Below are 17,827 nucleotides of genomic sequence, written 5' to 3'. Positions count from 1 at the left end.
CATAAGCTTTCAATTTATTTTGCCATTAATGTATCTTAAATACTATTAAATATATTTTACGTAGATTAAAGTTCTATTTAGTAGGAGTGGTCACGTTAAGATAGTGGTTATATGAATTTACAAATTATGTCGATTTTAAAACTTATATGGAAACAAGATGGATTCCCATCGTCATTGGAGTAACTCTATAGTTTTAATAAGAAGGCCACAGCAACGTCATCCTGTGTGACGTAAGAAGGAAGTGCTCATCCGGGTCTTTTTCTGAAAGGTAAAGTCTGCGCAAAAGTTTGGGTTAGCATCCTTCAAGAATCTGTTGTCATCTGTGAGATCGTTCCACTCTGGTATTGCACTTTTGCAGCTGTATAAAAAGGAGTGATAAATCTTATCTGTCGTATGTCCATCCAGAATCTCTTCTCATTCGGTAAGTTACTGATGAAAGGTGAAATTGGTGGGTGTATATTGATTCAAAATGGCGTATTTTGTTGTGGTAGATAATTCGAGATTAACTAGGTTATTTGTGTTAAGGGAGAGGTGAGCATTGTAGTAAAATATGAGCTTCAAATTTGTATAGAAATTGATTACCTTTGGAGATGAATAAATTAATTAGTTTGACGATGGTCAAACGCTGTGTCATGATTTCGAAACTCTTATTATACGTCACCCAGGCGGGGGAAGTAGCTGACTTTGTCTGATGGCTTTCTGTTGCGTATTTTGTCTTTTCAGACCCATTTGCAGATGCAAACAAGGGTGCAGATGAGGGTGTCCAAGATGGTCTTGTTCATATAAGAATTCAGCAACGCAATGGGCGAAAAACTCTAACGACTGTGCAAGGGTTATCATCGGAGTATGACTTGAAAAAAATTGTTCGAGCCTGCAAAAAGGTGAGCCAGTGGTTGGATAATTAGTGATGCGAGTATGTATCAATATGAAATTATTAAAATGCCGTAATCCTTGTATGTGCAGGAGTTTGCTTGCAATGGGACTGTGATAGAGCATCCCGAATACGGTGAAGTCCTACAGCTACAAGGAGATCAGCGTGAAAACATCTGTCAGTGGCTTACCAAAACTGGGTTGGCCAAATCTGACCAGCTTAAGGTTCACGGATTCTGAAGGCCCAGCCCAACAATACAACCAGAATATTTCTGTCTAGCTTGTCATTTCTTACCGTCAACCAATGAATTAACAGTCTGTATTGTGCAACATTGCAGCCCTTTCATGCAAGCTAATATATTTCAAAAGTTAAACATATCTTTTATTTCGAAATGAGCAAATTATCCTTTGTAGTTAATCAATCTAAACTGTTAAGGTGACGTTTGGAGTAACTCCGGTTATAGTTGAATCATTAAAAAAATTGTTGGTTTAAATTAAGCAATAAAATGTGCAAGGCCTTATCATTTTTCATGTTTTCAGCTGTTTTAAAAAATCTTTGTTCAATTGTGTAATCTAATGCCTCGTCTGTTTGATTTTAACCCATGTTCTTCGAAAGCTAGCATGTATCTTGGGGCAATAGATGTCTTTAGAGAAATTATGTGAGCTTTAGGGGGAAGCAGGTGGGAAATTTTGTAATAATTTGGAAGGACATGTAACATATTTCTTTCCATAATCGTACAATTTTGATATTGTACAAGGATCTATTTTTGTATAGACTGATGCTTGTCTACTTTTCAAATTTCTTTTTTATGCCGTTACTTTCCACATGATCTATACATTTTCTGTGCAGTATTATTTATGTTTTCACGATAGCATTTTAGACGACAACATGTAATGTCATGCTCATGAATAAGACCTGTGCCTTTAGCAGCAGCAAATATCTTTCAGCATTTTCATATTTTTTCTATTATTTCTGATCTGAAATTGTAGCAGTTTACATGTAATTTACTATGTTAATTAATCACAAAGTTACTTTACGGTCCCCCTATTGTCCTTAAAAACTTGATGCAGGAATGTAAGATCTACACCATATTTCGTGTATCGATTTAATTGTTCCAATAAATTATTGCAAACTGAAAATGACCTTTTACTGTTTTTAGCATCCCAGATAAAACTTAATTTCTGTTTTTACACTGCGACCAGTGGGGGGAGACATCGGTGGACTAATCTATAAGAGGGGCGGGGCGCTTAAGGGGAACATCGGGTTAAGGGTCCAACTCAGCGAGAGGGCGCCGTAGGCTTACTAGCGGAGAAGGGATGAAATAACGACAGGGCTCCAGTCGTTACAAGGGGGAGCGGACTCAACAGGTTTCCGTCCGTACGGCATGTTGTTGACGACTGACCGTCGGTGCGACAAATGCCCCTCTCTCGCAGGCCTGATAATTCGCAAACCTCATCAGTTCCAAAAACAACCTCAAGTTCCTCTACCAAAAGAACAACCATCCCGAGTAGTGCGACTCCTGTGCATTCTCAGGCCCGACAGCCCTCCACGAGCAAAGATAATAAACAAGATCCTCTTACTGCCTGCCTGGATGCAAATGGCACTTACATCTGCACCGCATACTCTCCTCGGTGCTACATAATCCAGAAGGTAAGGTACTGAACGTTGAACTAAATGCGGTGAGTTGGATAGTGGAGCCGCTTCTATGTACCTTATTCACAATTGACAACCATTCCCTGCTATTTGTGGTGGAAGAAGTGGCATTTCCGATATTATCCCACTGGAAACTGTTCAGTACATTTAGCCAATGAGCAGGCATCGGGCTTATTTTTAGTGGGAGGGGGCTTACCATATGGACAGACCAATGTGGTAGGTGGGGCGGTTATTTAGATGTTGCTTTTCATAAACGGAAGCCCCTGCACTGTAATGTTTACTGCTCGAAGTCAAATAATATCAACATGCACTTCAATTACATATGTCGTTTCTTAAATATGATGTTGTATTTAAGGTCTCGCCCGGGAGCCATATTGGATCGATATCAGTTCGTAAAAAAAGTACTGCCGCTGTTCGGGAGGTGAGAGGTTCACTGGATAAAACCTTTTTGCGTTGCAGAAAAGTGACGCGTGGCGTTAAAATATTTCTTTGTATGAAAGCTTTTGAACCCCCTTCCTCTGCTCATGAAAATTGTGGAATATTTCCCGACAAAAATAAACTGGCCGTATTTAGTCCGCGTGTAATTTTTAATGTCTGCTAGAGCTTCGATCGGTCTTTCAACCCCCAAGAGTTACTCTTTCATGGCATTTTGCCTTATTAGTACCTTCGTTGTGACATGAATTTGTGGAATACGTTTGATTTACTTTGTTCAGTTGTAGTATCTTCGTATATAAAGTGAAGACCTCATGAAAGAAACCTGAATTTAATTCTGCTAATACGGTACTATTTACGAACGTGCGGTTCGGCCACTACTGCGTATTATAACTGGTGAACTAATTCTGAAGTAGAGGTTGAAATATGATAGGGCATTTGTGTATGAATTAGCTCGTTATGATATCTGCCATTTGCTGATATTTATTAATTTCGCGTAAATCGTTGGCTCGATTATTCTCTTCAGTTTTCTATCATGACCACCCTGTGATAAAATTGCTGAAGGCGTAAAACGAGAAAAAATCAATTCTTCATGACAGAAGGCCTTTTGCCATTCCAAATATTTAAGGGTGTACAATAATATTTTTGCGAAAAATATTCCCCTTTCACATTAATATCTCCGAAGAAAAGTTTTTCTTCCTATTCTAAATTGGATGATTATCTTTTGCGCTTGCGCCCAATCACCTGGTTGAGGTGGCATCTTCTGTCTGCTACGTAGTAAAACATGGGGTATGATTTGAGCCTTCACAAAGTTTGTATTTTGCGGATTTCTCCGAAGTTGAGAATACGAAGCAGGACTTAATGAATATTTTCGAATGATTATCGTACACATTAGCTTGGTATTCGAAACATATATCAATGATGTAATAACTTGTATAAATAGGTGATTGATTTATATGCTTGCGAGTAAATCTAACCAAATATCAAGTAAATCAGGACTTAATAATCTCGCCTGGGTATAAGGCTCGTGGTAATAACCATTACAATGTTGTTTGTATTATCCCTTACCGTTTTAACAATGTGTCTGTCATTGGGAACTTTGAACATAATCAATGCACTTTTGAACACAAGTGATTTTTTCTAAAGCGTGATGGAACATTTTAGGTAACACCCAATTTATGCAGCAACGTAACTGCGGCAGTGCATGCTCCTGGCCCAGACATATTCCGTAGTGGGAAGATCAACGACGGCACTATTGTCGCTGATGTGGACTCCTTTACCTGGGATTTTCTGGATCCAGAATGCTCATCTTATGAAAGCGGTGGGTAAAGTTTCAGCGTAAGATTTTGGAATCTGCTTGTAAAACATTTTATACTTCATTTACTGAACATAAAATTACTTTCGGAGCGAATTAATTTGGCTGATAGATCAGAGGAAATTTCTTCGATTACTGCTAGTATGGTTTTTACATGGGTTTTAGAATTTGACTTGGGACGCTGCCGTAATTACTTTGTGTGTAGTTTGATTACCGTGAGACGTGGGTACCGCCTTTGTGGATGCACATTATTCTCTGCTAAAGTGGGATATTTCGCTGAACAATGACTATGTAAGGATTTTAATTTAGCCATCGACTGCAATACTATATATTAGAGACCATTCAAAGATAACAGCGGGAATAAAGTCGTCAGATGATCTCCTTCCATCACCATAAGAGGGCAGATTTATACAGAGGCGTAATCCCATGATGCAACTTTCCTGTGGCATGTGCCTTCTGTATCGGCCATTTTGAAACTACTAGTAAGAAATTGTGTCGACTAAGAAAACTCCTTAATTCGGTAAGATATCAGCGATTTATGCGTGTAATGCTTTCTTTCCTCACAAATTTATGTTGGAAATGCATGATGACGGTTTGATTGGTGAAACTATCTCAATAAATTGTGCATGGCCTCCAGTTTAGCCACCTTGGAATTTGCTATCTTCGTTATTGGAAGTGTTAAGTTACGTATGGTTTCCGAATATTCACGAAATGTGTGCGGCAGAAAAATTTTGAACAATCAAAAATAATCAATTTTTGGTACGATTCGCCCTGATATTTTGGTGTGACTCTATGTTATAGTAGAGGTCTGAATATTGACGACCCGAGATGCACATGTTCTGTGGTAGAAGGTAGATTCTGTTATATCAGGGGAATACGAATGGCTCGTTTTATCGAAAATATTTGTGTTAATTGCTTTTTATCGTTAACCTCGAGCAACGGTGTAGCTCAATCTTGAGATAGTTTTATTTCCGTACGCCGAAAATATGTATACACGTGTTAAAGTCTTATTTTTAACTTGGGAGTTTATGCTAAGCTTTGTTCTTAATATTCAGGGTTGTCAAAGTTTTCAGCAATTTATCTGGTCGTTGAATCGCACATGTGATAGAAACTTCGTGTTAATTTTTAAGCAGTTCCGGGTGAGAGAAAGTTGTTTGCGCGGATGTTTCGTATATGTTTAATTTCATGTGAAGTCCGCTTATGGTATACCCAGTTTTGTCCATGCTAACAATTTGACCTCCGTTGTTGTAATTACTTAAGATTCGTATGGCTTTACAAATGTTTTTACCATTATTGGATCCAACGTGTTCTACAAAATTCACTTCATTTTACTGCATAGGTTACGTGTACATGAATGGGGACGTTGGGAAGCTGCCATCAGGGGTGGCCTTGGTTTCCACCCCTGAATCCTTGGCATTGGCCCCATCCACTGGTATCAACACTGGCTCAGACTACAGGTAATGCTTCCAATTGCCGAATGCACAACCCGAGTAATCCGTAGCACTACGTCAGAAATCTAAATATTTACTTGGTGTCCTGAATTAAATGAGATTAATAATGTTAATTTTTGGTATGTCTAATTGATTCTTAATCACCAGGGTATCAAAACTGGCTTGGACTACAGGTAATGTTTCTAATTGCCAAGTGCATAGCTATAGTAATCCGTGGTTCTATGTTTGAAATCTGAATATTTACTTGGTATCCTGAAATAGATTAGGCTAAGAATGTTAATTTTTGGTATATCTTTTAATCGCCTGGAAAAACTGACTTAGCTGCAAAAAGTTCATTCCGTGCATAAATTTGTATGTAATGCAAGGCATAATTTAAAATGCATTTTATATTAACTTTGTATTCTGAACAGAGGTATAGTTTGTTTCATGAAGTGATTCTATTATCTCAAAACATCTTTTACCTGGAAAAGTATTCATGCTCATAGAATTTGAAAATGTTTTCAGTTACCAGCAAATATGTGAATGATAGGGTATGGTTGTAAATCCAGGCAGTAGTTTTTCACATTCATCATTTGGATTCCTTTTCTTACATTTTCTTTAACTTAGAGGCTTCATTTAATAATTTTCAATTACCAGGATTCATCCATTTGAATTTTCTATACTGCTTTAGAATTTTTGCTTGCAAATGCTATAGATGAAGATATTCCAGCATACATAATGCAGACCTATAAAAGTTTCCTATTTTCAATGTGTTCTCTCTGGTGAAAAACAATATGGCAACTTAGCGAGTTGTTTCCTTCAATAGCAGCTTGTGTAACATTTCACGATAATTATTAGTCCTGAAATTGTGTAGATAAATCTTAATTTATGTAATGGAGTAATTATCACTTTGCTCACTTAGCTCTCTGAATGGAGTCATTTTGGGAGAACCTGTTGAGGGAACTTATGGAGGGCGCCACAGAGCTCCAAGTTTGCCTGGGTTGGCCTCCTCCAGTTCAAGATCCATGCCATCATCATCACATAACTCCAAAACTCTTTCGGAGGCTACTGGACATGGAGGTGGAGACTCTGTTGCAGCAGAGTCTACCCCTTCATCATCAGCATCATCAGGGTCGGCTGTATCAAACACATCCTCTGATATTCCATTGGAAACACTCAAGCAAATGCTTTCTTCTCAGCTAGAATATTATTTTTCTAGGTAAGTGATGCTCAGCTAAGCAGTATGTGTCCTCTAGTTTTAGTTACTGATCACACCCCAGAATGATTCAATTTTACCTAACAAATAGGTGGATCCATATGTTTTAATAGTGTAATTGTGATGTGATAAACTGGAAATAAGGTCGAAACTGATTATTATATTTAAAAGGAATATTTCTGCTTTTCCTGTTAATCAGTCTGGTCAGTTTTGATGTAGAATTTATTTTGGTGCGTGGTAGTGAACATGCATTAACAAGTTACGCATTTAGTATCCATCATTTTTCAAGGAATCCAATGGAGTAATTTGATGTGGAGAAAAGTGAACGCTTCCGTGTGTCTCTCTTCATTCACTATGTGCCATTATTTATTTGCCGATTATCAAACCATGACATCTTTACCATGAAATGTGTAATGGTATAGCCAATAATGTATTGTTTCAACTTCTGCATTTTTTCCTACGTAGTTTTTGTTGCATTGTCGTTGTGAAATTTCATTATCAAGCTAATTGTTTCGTAAACAAGAATCACACAATAATCTGATTAAGTAAATTTTTAAGGCTCCCAATTTTTGACTAGTTTTGTCCTTTGACTATACTACATTCCTACATAGTACTGGTGCATAATGATGATTTCTTTTCATTTTTTTAAGAAGATGCACCAAAAATAGATTCCACTAGTATGCCACAAGCTTTTTGATAGGTAGATATTTGTTAGCATTGCATTATTAATTTTATTTTTCAGGCAGCAGCTCAAAGCATAAGACTTATAATGTATCGTGTTTCTTACTATCCTGTTCAAATATACATTCAATGACTTAATTGTTAGGATTTCCAGCGCATAGAATAGTGCACAGGGGTAGAAGTAAGCTGAGTTTGAGCATTTCCCAAGAGAAAGTTAATTTTTTTAAATATTTTACATCCCTTTTATCGACTTCAGTTCTTATCCCAAAGATTTTACTCAACTGCTGTCTCACACTGACATGTTTTCTGGTGTCAGTGAATTTCTTTAGCTGATATGTTTCATTTGTTGAAAAAAATCATATACCAAGGTTAACAATATGCAGATATTGATCAGCAGTGGACCTTCATTGATTCAACCCCACACCAACCATTTTTAACAAGCATAATTCTGTGAATGTTTTTACCATATTTAGCACCAACCAAAATGTTTTTAACCCAGAGTAAATCTTTGCCAATCTTAGCATAAGCTTTTGTCCCCTCCTAGTAGATATGATAAATAGGACTTCGTCAATCTGGACTTAAATCTGTAGTGTTAAACTCTTATTTATATAATTACTGGCAAACTTAACATTTCTCATGATTAATCTACCTGATAATTTAAAAATGTTGAAGTAGTTCTTCAATGCAAACATTTTGGATTAAACTTATTCAAACATTTAACCATTTAAAAAAGTATTTTTTTTTATCACTTATGAGTACAGGAGTTTATAAGTGGAATCCATGGAAAACTGCCCAAGTAATGTGTTGACTGATTAAGTTTTGACTTGTAATTGTTGTTGCAAAATGCCACTTTTTTCAATCATATCGAACAAGACACCTTGAAAGTAACATGGCTCACAAATATTTCTATTCATCTGAAAACATCTGAAGCCACTCCCATTATGAATAGTAACCCTCAAATGTTTGTCATGGGTCAACATTCTCACACCTGTATTTTTGGAGTTTCCGTTTAAAGTAGGTTGATGTCATTCTTCATTATATTCGAGGCTTAATTGTCTAGCATTATAATTACAAAAGTGTTTGAATTGTAAATGCATAGTAACATACAATATATGTATTCAATTTTTGAGTTATTACTAGTTAGCATAATTTTATAATTTGTCAATTGCTGAAATGATTGCCTAGGCAAGAAAGCTGTTTTCTTGTGACTTGTGTTGGTGCTGGTAGCCACTATATGACTTCCGTCATACCCTGCATATATAATGTTTAGCCCCTGGGTATGTAAAGGCTTCAACCGTCAGTCAAAAGAATCTTTTTTTTTGTGAGACTTCTTACTGGATATTTAGCATCACAGGAGCTGAAAAGTTTTAGCAGGAAAATGTTAAATTTTTGGGTTAAGTTATGAACAAAATGTATACATAATGGTGGTAATGTTTTGTACTATGCCTTAGGCTATATAAAGACAAGGAGAAAATCCACTGAGAAGAATCAACCATTCCAATCCATTCACAGCAAATATGGGATGGTTGCACAGGATAAGGTGTAATTCACAAAATATCAAATTCTAAGTGCTCAGATTCCTGCTTTCATGCTTGGCAGCAAAAGCAAGTATCCTGCATGTGAAGTTATGAGCAATGCACTTCATGCAATAAAATAGAAACCAAAAATGCAGTAATCAACCTGACGGTCTGTTTGGGAGGTGATGCTAGAGTTCAACCAGCACTAAACCTGACAGCATGTGAAATTCACATGTCAGGGAGGTAAGGCCAGTTCCTTTCCCTGTGCCGGTTATGGTTTGCCATGAAGATCTGCTTCCAGAAAAGTCACATAGCTTGAGTGGAGCTGAGGTTGCCCTGAGAGGCTTGCCTGGGAATCGAACCAGAGCCCTCCAATCGGTAGTCCAATGCTATGACCCTCTGGACTACCGTGACACATATCATGCAATTGCAGTCTTGATTTTCACAAAAACTTCTTACAGCTCATATTTTTGCGTAGGTAGTACTGCATTACTGCTTGGTATTTGTCCTGTAGTATCCACACAGAGTAGGCTGTTTGATGATGCAGCAGAAATTACACTCCCCAAAAAACTGAAGTAGTTAATACATAATGGGAATACCTTCTCTCACAAGTTTTAAATTATGATGAAATTTGATTGTGTTGGAACTATTTGCTTAACAGAATATACATTATCATTCAAGCAAAGTATAGAGAGGTAAAGCATAAGTTTAATGATACTATATTTACTTCATTATAATCGTATTATGGTTATATTTAGTCATATTAAAAAATATCCCTGTGGAAGACATGTTTCCAAGTGTCCTGTTAACAACTTGGCTTCATGCTTCCTGTTTAAAAAGCAATATATTCCTGAAACAATGGAAATCTCTTTTGCTATTCAAATGGAAAGATCCAGTGGCGCCCTTTACAAATACTAATGTAATTAGGAGAGGTTAGTATCATTTTGTTGGGATCTCACTGACACGTCTAAGAGCAGGTGCATGACCTTTTTAATAACCTCTGCCAATTTCAGGCATGCAGGGCAATGATTGTGAGTCCCAGGTCAGTAACTCCCTTGTTTTCAGTATATTTTCTTCAAAATTTCATTTGTTTGTGTGCTAATAATATGTTCTAATTGTCAACATTCTGTGCAGAAAGAGAGACATTTTTAGCATTAGACTGCTTTATTGAAATGATTTCTCTTAGCTACTTGGAGAGCATCCACTTAGTTGGTTAAGTTATGGTTATTTATTTCAGCAATATGTATGATCCCATAATCTAGTTAGAGAGTGATTTTGCATTTAAAGAATATCCACATAGTGTAATTAGCAGAGCTCTTATTGTTTTAGGCATACATTTTGAAATGTTTTTTAACATTTCTTTGTCACTTGACATGTTTAAATATAAAACTATGTTAGATAAAATATGGCTAATTTCTGAAAATGAGTTTTACAAAACTTGTTTTCTCACCTGGGGACTTAATTAAAGGGAAAGGAAAAAAGTTAAGGCCATATGCAGACAGGTGGCAATAAGTAGATGTAATGTCCATGGATAATTGATAATTTTTTTGGAATTCAACAGCTTTTGAGTAATCACTCTTTACATAACTAATTAAGATCACTCTTCGTGAGCTTCTGCATCGAGTTAGTGATATGTGTCATGCTAGAAGTAGGGGAGACCCTTAGCCACATTTATATCTATGGTAAACATCTTTGTTGCCTGTGATCGATAGAGGTATCATTAGTTTGACCATAAATGAATAATATCAATATAATCAAGCAAAGTAAGCTGAATCAGTTCTAGTTTGCCCAATACTCCTTGCTCTGGCCGTCCTCTTTTTAGAATGGAGTGAGACACAGGGAAGAAAGCAAAGGGAATTCTCACCTCTGTAATGGTATGGAGTGTAAGAACATATACTTGTGCATGTTGCTGGTTCATTATAATTGTTGTTCTTAATAATAATTATGATGGGGCGAAAACAATTGAAAATTCAAAGAACACCTTAGATAAAAGGAATAGGAAGGTATGGACTTGCAAGCTAATCCGGCAGCTTGTATGAAAATAAAAAAAGACTTAAGATAATGGAATCCTAAATAAAACAAGAATTGCATTTGTAGCGAGTAATGCCCATGCACAGTTTATTGCCTTATGAATTCCCTGTAAAATAAATTTTTAATATTGAGGGATAAATATTAAAGCCATAGTGTGTGGTATTATTGTGAGGGGTCCAAAATCTGTGTAGGCATGGAAATCATAAGATAGTGTTGGAAATGATAAAGCATTTAATGACTGTATATTCCACCATCCAAGCAATCTGTGCTTTTCATGACATATTTGTTTCATTTGGAAAATCTGAATTCTGGATCAAAATTATCATTTCTGGTTGATTTTGTGAACAGCAGTAGAAGAGTGTAGTCCTTAATATTAAATGTTGTATCAGCAGCATATGTTAGCCTCTAATTAAGAACACAAGTGGGGTTTGGCACCAATTAGCAGTGTTGACGAAAACATCAAGAAATGAACTGGATTTGAGGGAATGGAATGCTAGGTTAATTTGTCTATCTGGGTTTGTTTGCCCTTGTGTATTAGTACAAGTTTTCAAAACCTATCTTTAGTATAATTATCCCATCAGCTAATGTAGACTAAGTAATTTTGCATTTGATATGCAGTTCCATCGTTTTTAGGCGTGAATTTACTAAGTCAGAAATTAAAGTTAAGGAAAGTTCTAAACTTAAAATTTTGGCATTGGTAGATAAGACAACCCATTCCAAGGTATGCTGACTTCTAGCCAATGGTTCACCATATCATATTAACCATGTTCATTGTATCATCCTAGAACAGACAAAGGTTTGCCAATAAACATTTGGTATGTGTGCATATAAACTTGTAAATGAATTTTTAAGAAGGGAAAAATCAACATTGTAGTAGTGGTTACAAGAGTAAATCATCATGGCATGTCAAGGCACCTGACAACTCTAAAGGTGTGCCTTTGTAAACCACTTTCTGGTCAGAAGTGAGGCATTAGAAAAATATTGTTCCACTATTTCTTTCATATTTCATTGTTTTCAATTTATAAAATTCAATCACACATTAACCACATGTTGAAGCTAAATTGGTTTATTATCCATTAAATAAGCTGAAGTATGCATCAAATTTACTTGTAAGTGATAGAAATTGTAAGAGTTTTATCAGGATTTCGTAGTTTATATTGATGTTAATGAGAGAATGAAGCAGCTGTGGAATGGTTCTATAGTATTTTATTCTGAAAAAATTATTGAGATACCTCCAAAAAAAGGGTTTCTCCCATTTTTTTATCCTCCCTTTTCCTTTCACCTCTGCAAGTGCTAGCCTTTTTTACATTTTGAAATGGTTAATGTCTAACTCTCTTAGCTCTTCTGCCAAATGTCTTGGGTCCAAATTCACTATTTGAGATGAAACTTTTTAAAATGAATTTAAAGGGTAAGGAGAAATTGGAAGAGTATTCATTTGCTTGTATAATGTGGTCCACTATACAAGCAAATGAATGCTCTTCCAATTTCTCCTTACCCTTTAAATTCATTTTAAAAAGTTTCATATCAAATGGAGTTACTTGGAACATAAACAACTTGCAACATATTGATAAATTGTCAGTGGCATTGACATCCCTGGCCTGCTTTCAAAGGTAGATCCCAGGCCACTCAAAGGGATGATGGAAGGGTAATATGTGTAAGTGGATCTCCTGCAGGAAAAGATATCCCCTTAAGCCAACATCCTGAACGTCAAAACGGTGTATGGGTTCACATTGTGCATTTTGAAATTCATAAAGGTCTTTTGGTGGATCAGATCCATATTTGCCAGGTGAATAGTGTGCAGTAAAACAGAAATTAATTTTCCTAAGAAAAATGGAAAATTTCTTAGAATTTATGACCACTCGGGAAATATACTCTCTGCAAAATTACCATTTACATAATGTAAATTGAAATTTTGTGGGTATTGCAATGTAAAATTACTACTCAAAGAATTAAACATTTTCCCTGTACTGCTGGAATAGAGTTGACAACTTCTTTGTGAGGTTGCATCTTTGTCGTTTGAGGAGGTTCCAAGACATGAGTCATTGATTCATAGTAACTCGAGCCCTAGCACTTTTCCTTTGTCATGCTTTTTTGAGGCTGCATGTCCTCCCTTGCATTTCAGAAGCATAACACAGATGTTTTCCCTGATGACACAGGGTTCTCTTGCAATAGATGCTTTCCCTTTAGTTGGACGAATACTTTGCCGAGTAGTCGCTCATTCTGAACAAATTTCACCTCCTCGCGGTGGATAAGTATTCCTAAGCATTAGAAAGCAGCGACGATGAATTTTACATCAAAACTGACGAATTTATTGACAAATGTAATAGTGGTGATATTGAGTTATCTGAGAATGCGTATGGAGATAATGAATGAGTCGCTGGTCCAAGTGGAAGATCAGGGTGAATGTACTGACAGTGATGGTGAATTCATACCGACAAAATGAAGACACAATTGTTTATTCAAGTAATAGTGATGGAGATATAGGTGATAGCATTGTGCATTCGGGCATAAGGCCCAGTGAAAGTGGTATTCATATTGGAAAACAAGAAAAAGAAAAGTGGAATGCTGTATCTGTGAATGGCCTGAAGCCTAGCAGAATCCCCTTCTCCCCTGGTCAGTTTTGTGTTGGACATCAAGTTCCTTCTGGAAGTGCCACACCAATAGAGTTTTTTCAGTTATTTTATGCATTGCTACAAAATATAACGGAAGCGACTAACGAGTATGCTAGGCATAAAATTAGCCAGAAATAACTATCCGGCAATTCACTCGGAATAATAGGAAAGATGTGATGATTGAGGAAATAAAGGCTTTTCTTGGCGTAATACTAAATATGGGTGTATTTAATCACCCTAACTTACAGAGTTATTGGTCCATGGATTTTGAGTCTTGTATGCAATTTTTTCAAAAGAGAAAGCTTCTTGCAAATATTTTGGATGTTACATTTGAAAAACGATCAAAAGTCAAGTAAAGATTTGAGAACAATAACCGAGAAGGTTAATTGCCTCTTGTCATACCTTGAAATGAAATTTAGGGAGAGATTCTTCCCTGAAAGTGAGATTTCTGTTGATGAGGCTGTAATTGGTTTCAAGGGAAAGATACGCTTCCTCACGTATAATCCTAAAAAGCCAACAAAATGGGGTATTCGTCTATATGTCCTATCTGATTCCAAATGTGGTTACGGACATTCATTTGTCCCTTATTATGGGTGGAGAGCAACTGAAACATTGGTGAGACCCGATCTCCTTTTACTAGCAAAATAGGTTAGAACTGCATGAAAGACTGAAGAACTCAGTATCTGGTTCTCAAGGCTATCATTTCTTCTCTGACGGGTATTACATCAGTGTCACTCTTGCAAGGGAATTGCTAAAGGAAAAAACACACTTGGCAGGGACAATAATACCAATAGGGAAGACAATCCACCTGTGATCAAACATCCAAAGCTAAAGAAAGGAGAGATAGTAGCTTACAGGGATGAAAATGTAATGCTCCTTGCATGGAAAGACAAGAGGATAGTCACAATGCCCAGTACGTGGGGAAACTGCAGAGACTGAGTCCATGGAAAGGAGATTTTTTGGTGGTGGGAATGAAATAGTTTTCAAACTCAAGGTTGTGATGAACTATACAAAGTTTATGGGGGGGGTTGAGATAGCTGATCATTACACAAGCTCGTACTGGCTCATGAGGAAGACTCTAATATGGTAGCGTAAATTGTTTTCTGGGGGGTTGAGGTCAGTGTTGTGAATTCATATATATTGTACAAAGAAAGCCATCAAAGAAAAAATGAAAAATCGATCTCACATGTGAAATTCATTAGGAAACTAGTACAAGATCTCGTTGGAGAATTTCGAGATGGTACACAAACTTTCAGGGTTATATTATCATCCACTAACATAGAGCAACGTTTAGATGGAAAACTATACAATCACACCCCACCCTAACAAAAAACAAAGGTTGACGAAAGAGATGATATATATCTGTGAGACATGTGAATGTAAACCAGGTCTTTATGTTGGTTAATGCTTCCAAAAATATCATACCATGAAAAATTATATAGTTCGAATTGCGGTTTATCAATAATTATGAAAAAAAATCCAAATAAATAAGGTTGTATGAAAAGAAACTCCAGTTTTTCATTCTAGTGCCACGCTTAGTAAATTTGGGGTTTTTTTTTTAAATAAAATCCTGAGTAGACTGAGGCAATCAAGAAAAAAAGCACCAGAGTGCAAAGGGTTAATTGGGTTGACATTAGTTTGACAAAATGAACAAAGTCCTTGATAAATAATTGTGCACTTGATAAATAATAAGTTTGCTGCACGACCATTTTCTCTTGTGGTTACGTAATTGTCAATATTCCACGCACTGACGTATGCTTTTGATAATTTTCCAGCATATTTGGTATTTTTTTTTCATACATTTTCTCATTTTGCTGTTTTCCAACATCTCAATTGTGCTACAATTTCTCCTTGTGTAAACTCCCATTTTTAGATATGGTAAGGTTGCCTCTAGTGTTGCTGAAGTTCCCGATAAATGGAAACTTTAGTGTCAACTGAGGCGTATAACAACATTGCAAATCAATTGACACCTACCTTTACTCAGTTGGGTGAGATATGACTTGCATACATTAAAATGTATATACGATGACACCTAAAAATGTTCAAAGCCACACTGCCTTCAATTTATATTGATTTCCATATAAATTATTACAGTAAATACCATAGATTTCAGTTTCTGAGCCTGGAATTTCCCATCTTCTTGGGCCTCAGAATAGTGATTCATTTTTCACCATGCTTGACAGTATTGACATTCGCAAGTTTTAATTCTCTATTCTGCTATGGTAAAATTAGTTATCATTGCCTGTTAAGGTATAATTTTATCAGTTTTTCAATAATCATCAAAGAAGTAAGCTGGCAGATTATTAATCAGAACTGTGAAGTACATTTTTGTTTTTCCTTTAGGAGATTTGTTAAAAAAATCATTTGAATTCCTTGAAAATGTTGACTGACCTAATTTCAGCTTATTCATTATTTTTATGATTCTTAATTCTTCACAGGAATTGAAAAATAATAAAGGCATACATACTCAGTAGTCAGCAATTGCTATAAATTATTAAAGAGGTAGGTGGAAATGTTGGACATGCGAAAAAATTTCATGTTTTATTTAAGCTATTAGACAAGAGAAAGCAAACTCCAAGCAATAATATGAACAGGACTCTTTAGCTAATGTTGCTATTTTCTCGAAACCTGGACAGCATATTATGTCAGTGTGGAACTTTAGCAATCACACATCTTGGGAGTTGTATTTAAGTGAAGAGAACTTAAAAAGTAAAACATTTTTCTGCATTCATTTAAACCCTCAATTGTTTGGAAAGTCAACTTATCTGCTTTGTCGGTGATAAAGAAGAGTTTGTAATGAGCCAATCAATGGTTTTTATGTACATCAAATATTTGAGTCCATATTGCTCAAAGAGTTTGTTCCATTAATTCATTGAGAAGGCTATTTATGTAAATGTATTACACTTGTTGAGTTAAAGGAGCTGATAACAATTTATGTTGCATATAATTAGTAAAAAATCATAAGCTTTTAAAATATTTTTTCCTGACCACTATTTTACTAGCAAATAGATTATATATTTTTTCATTGGTCCCTTTTAGAAAAACCAGATGTCAACAAAAATGCTATAATAGATATGTAATCCTTGGCAAAGAGTAACATAAATTGTTTCATAAACCACCTTGATAAAATTCAAGATAGGAATGTATTTACCCTCACTTGTGGAAAATGAGCAGCTGTTGTGGCTCGAGGATAATTTTCAGTCACAAAGCTTTCCTTTTAACTTCCTTCTATGAAAAGTTATTTGCATTTGAAAAGCCTTCGCTACTGCCTTGCTCATCAAATGTGCTTATTCACATAAAATGGAATTGTTTTTATTAATTATGTATTATTTCATTTCTCATTATCTCATTCTCAATTTGAAAAAACAGGATAGAGGATCATATAAATACGAAAATTCTAATGTTTGTTTTTTGCATCGCTTTGATGACTGGATTGAGGCACATAGATTTATCGAGTCTAAATGGACTCTACTTAATGGCAATTTAACAACTTATTATATTGTAGCTCTATTGTAGTTGTCACTATGAAAATCATAATTGAACATTCAGCAATGAACGGTAATTAAATATCAGTAGTGGTTATGTCTATGCAAATGAGGTGACCATTTAGGATTAAGGAGGTGAGAGGTACCTGATGAAATGTACATTCAAATTATACACATTCAGGAGCATTACACTTATTTTTTAATTCTAGTTCTCAGCAATTCGTTTTACTAAAAATTCATGCTCTTTATCAATAAGAGATCTGCTCACAAACCAAACACTTTCACGCCATATTCCCCAATACATCTCACTAATGTGCCTTTTAAGGACTGCAAAACCTCAGAAATAGGGAGATATTTTTATTATTGTAACCTACATTCCATTCTATATATTTAATAAATTTATTTGACACAACACAAAAAAGGGTAAAATAAAGACAGGTTTAGGTGGATTTAATGGTTATTAGCACCAGAGTATTTTTTTAGACTAAAGGGTCAAGCTTGAAGTCAATATAATTTTGAAATCAACAGTTAATGACTGCATTCGTCATTCTGTAGGGAAAAATTGATCATTGTTAATATATTTT

The 17,827-nt window shown here is 35.7% G+C and overlaps 2 protein-coding genes across 2 annotated transcripts in view; both read left to right on the top strand.

The window, feature by feature from the left end:
• The first annotated feature begins 247 nt into the window (after positions 1 to 247).
• eIF1 (eukaryotic translation initiation factor eIF1) lies at positions 248 to 2,010 on the top strand. The gene is made up of 3 exons (XM_071587846.1): positions 248 to 421; positions 724 to 881; positions 964 to 2,010. Exons 1-3 carry the CDS (start codon positions 394 to 396, stop codon positions 1,108 to 1,110), a joined length of 333 nt encoding a protein of 110 aa, XP_071443947.1. The 5' UTR covers positions 248 to 393; the 3' UTR covers positions 1,111 to 2,010.
• A 277-nt stretch (positions 2,011 to 2,287) lies between these two features.
• Larp4B (La-related protein 4B) overlaps positions 2,288 to 17,827 on the top strand; it is a 64,362-nt gene continuing 48,822 nt past the window's right edge. The window contains exons 1-4 of the mRNA XM_071588170.1: positions 2,288 to 2,521; positions 4,121 to 4,277; positions 5,611 to 5,728; positions 6,624 to 6,920. Coding sequence (XP_071444271.1) covers positions 2,288 to 2,521; positions 4,121 to 4,277; positions 5,611 to 5,728; positions 6,624 to 6,920 — 806 coding nt within the window. The remainder of the gene's footprint in view (positions 2,522 to 4,120; positions 4,278 to 5,610; positions 5,729 to 6,623; positions 6,921 to 17,827) is intronic.

This window comes from Hetaerina americana, unplaced genomic scaffold (genome assembly GCF_022747635.1).
Source record: "Hetaerina americana unplaced genomic scaffold, ioHetAmer1.1.p SCAF_3, whole genome shotgun sequence".
NCBI classification, from domain to species: Eukaryota; Metazoa; Arthropoda; class Insecta; order Odonata; family Calopterygidae; genus Hetaerina; species Hetaerina americana.
The sequence above is the reverse complement of the archived record's forward strand: the minus strand, read 5'-3'. Positions and strand labels throughout refer to the sequence as shown.

Bases quoted from the DNA above. Each gene is read 5' to 3' on its own strand.
- eIF1 (XM_071587846.1), top strand. From the start codon at position 394: ATGTCCATCCAGAATCTCTTCTCATTCG. The intron at 422-723 runs GTAAGTTACTGA...TTGTCTTTTCAG, and splicing joins CCAGAATCTCTTCTCATTCG to ACCCATTTGCAGATGCAAAC. The intron at 882-963 runs GTGAGCCAGTGG...TTGTATGTGCAG, and splicing joins TTGTTCGAGCCTGCAAAAAG to GAGTTTGCTTGCAATGGGAC.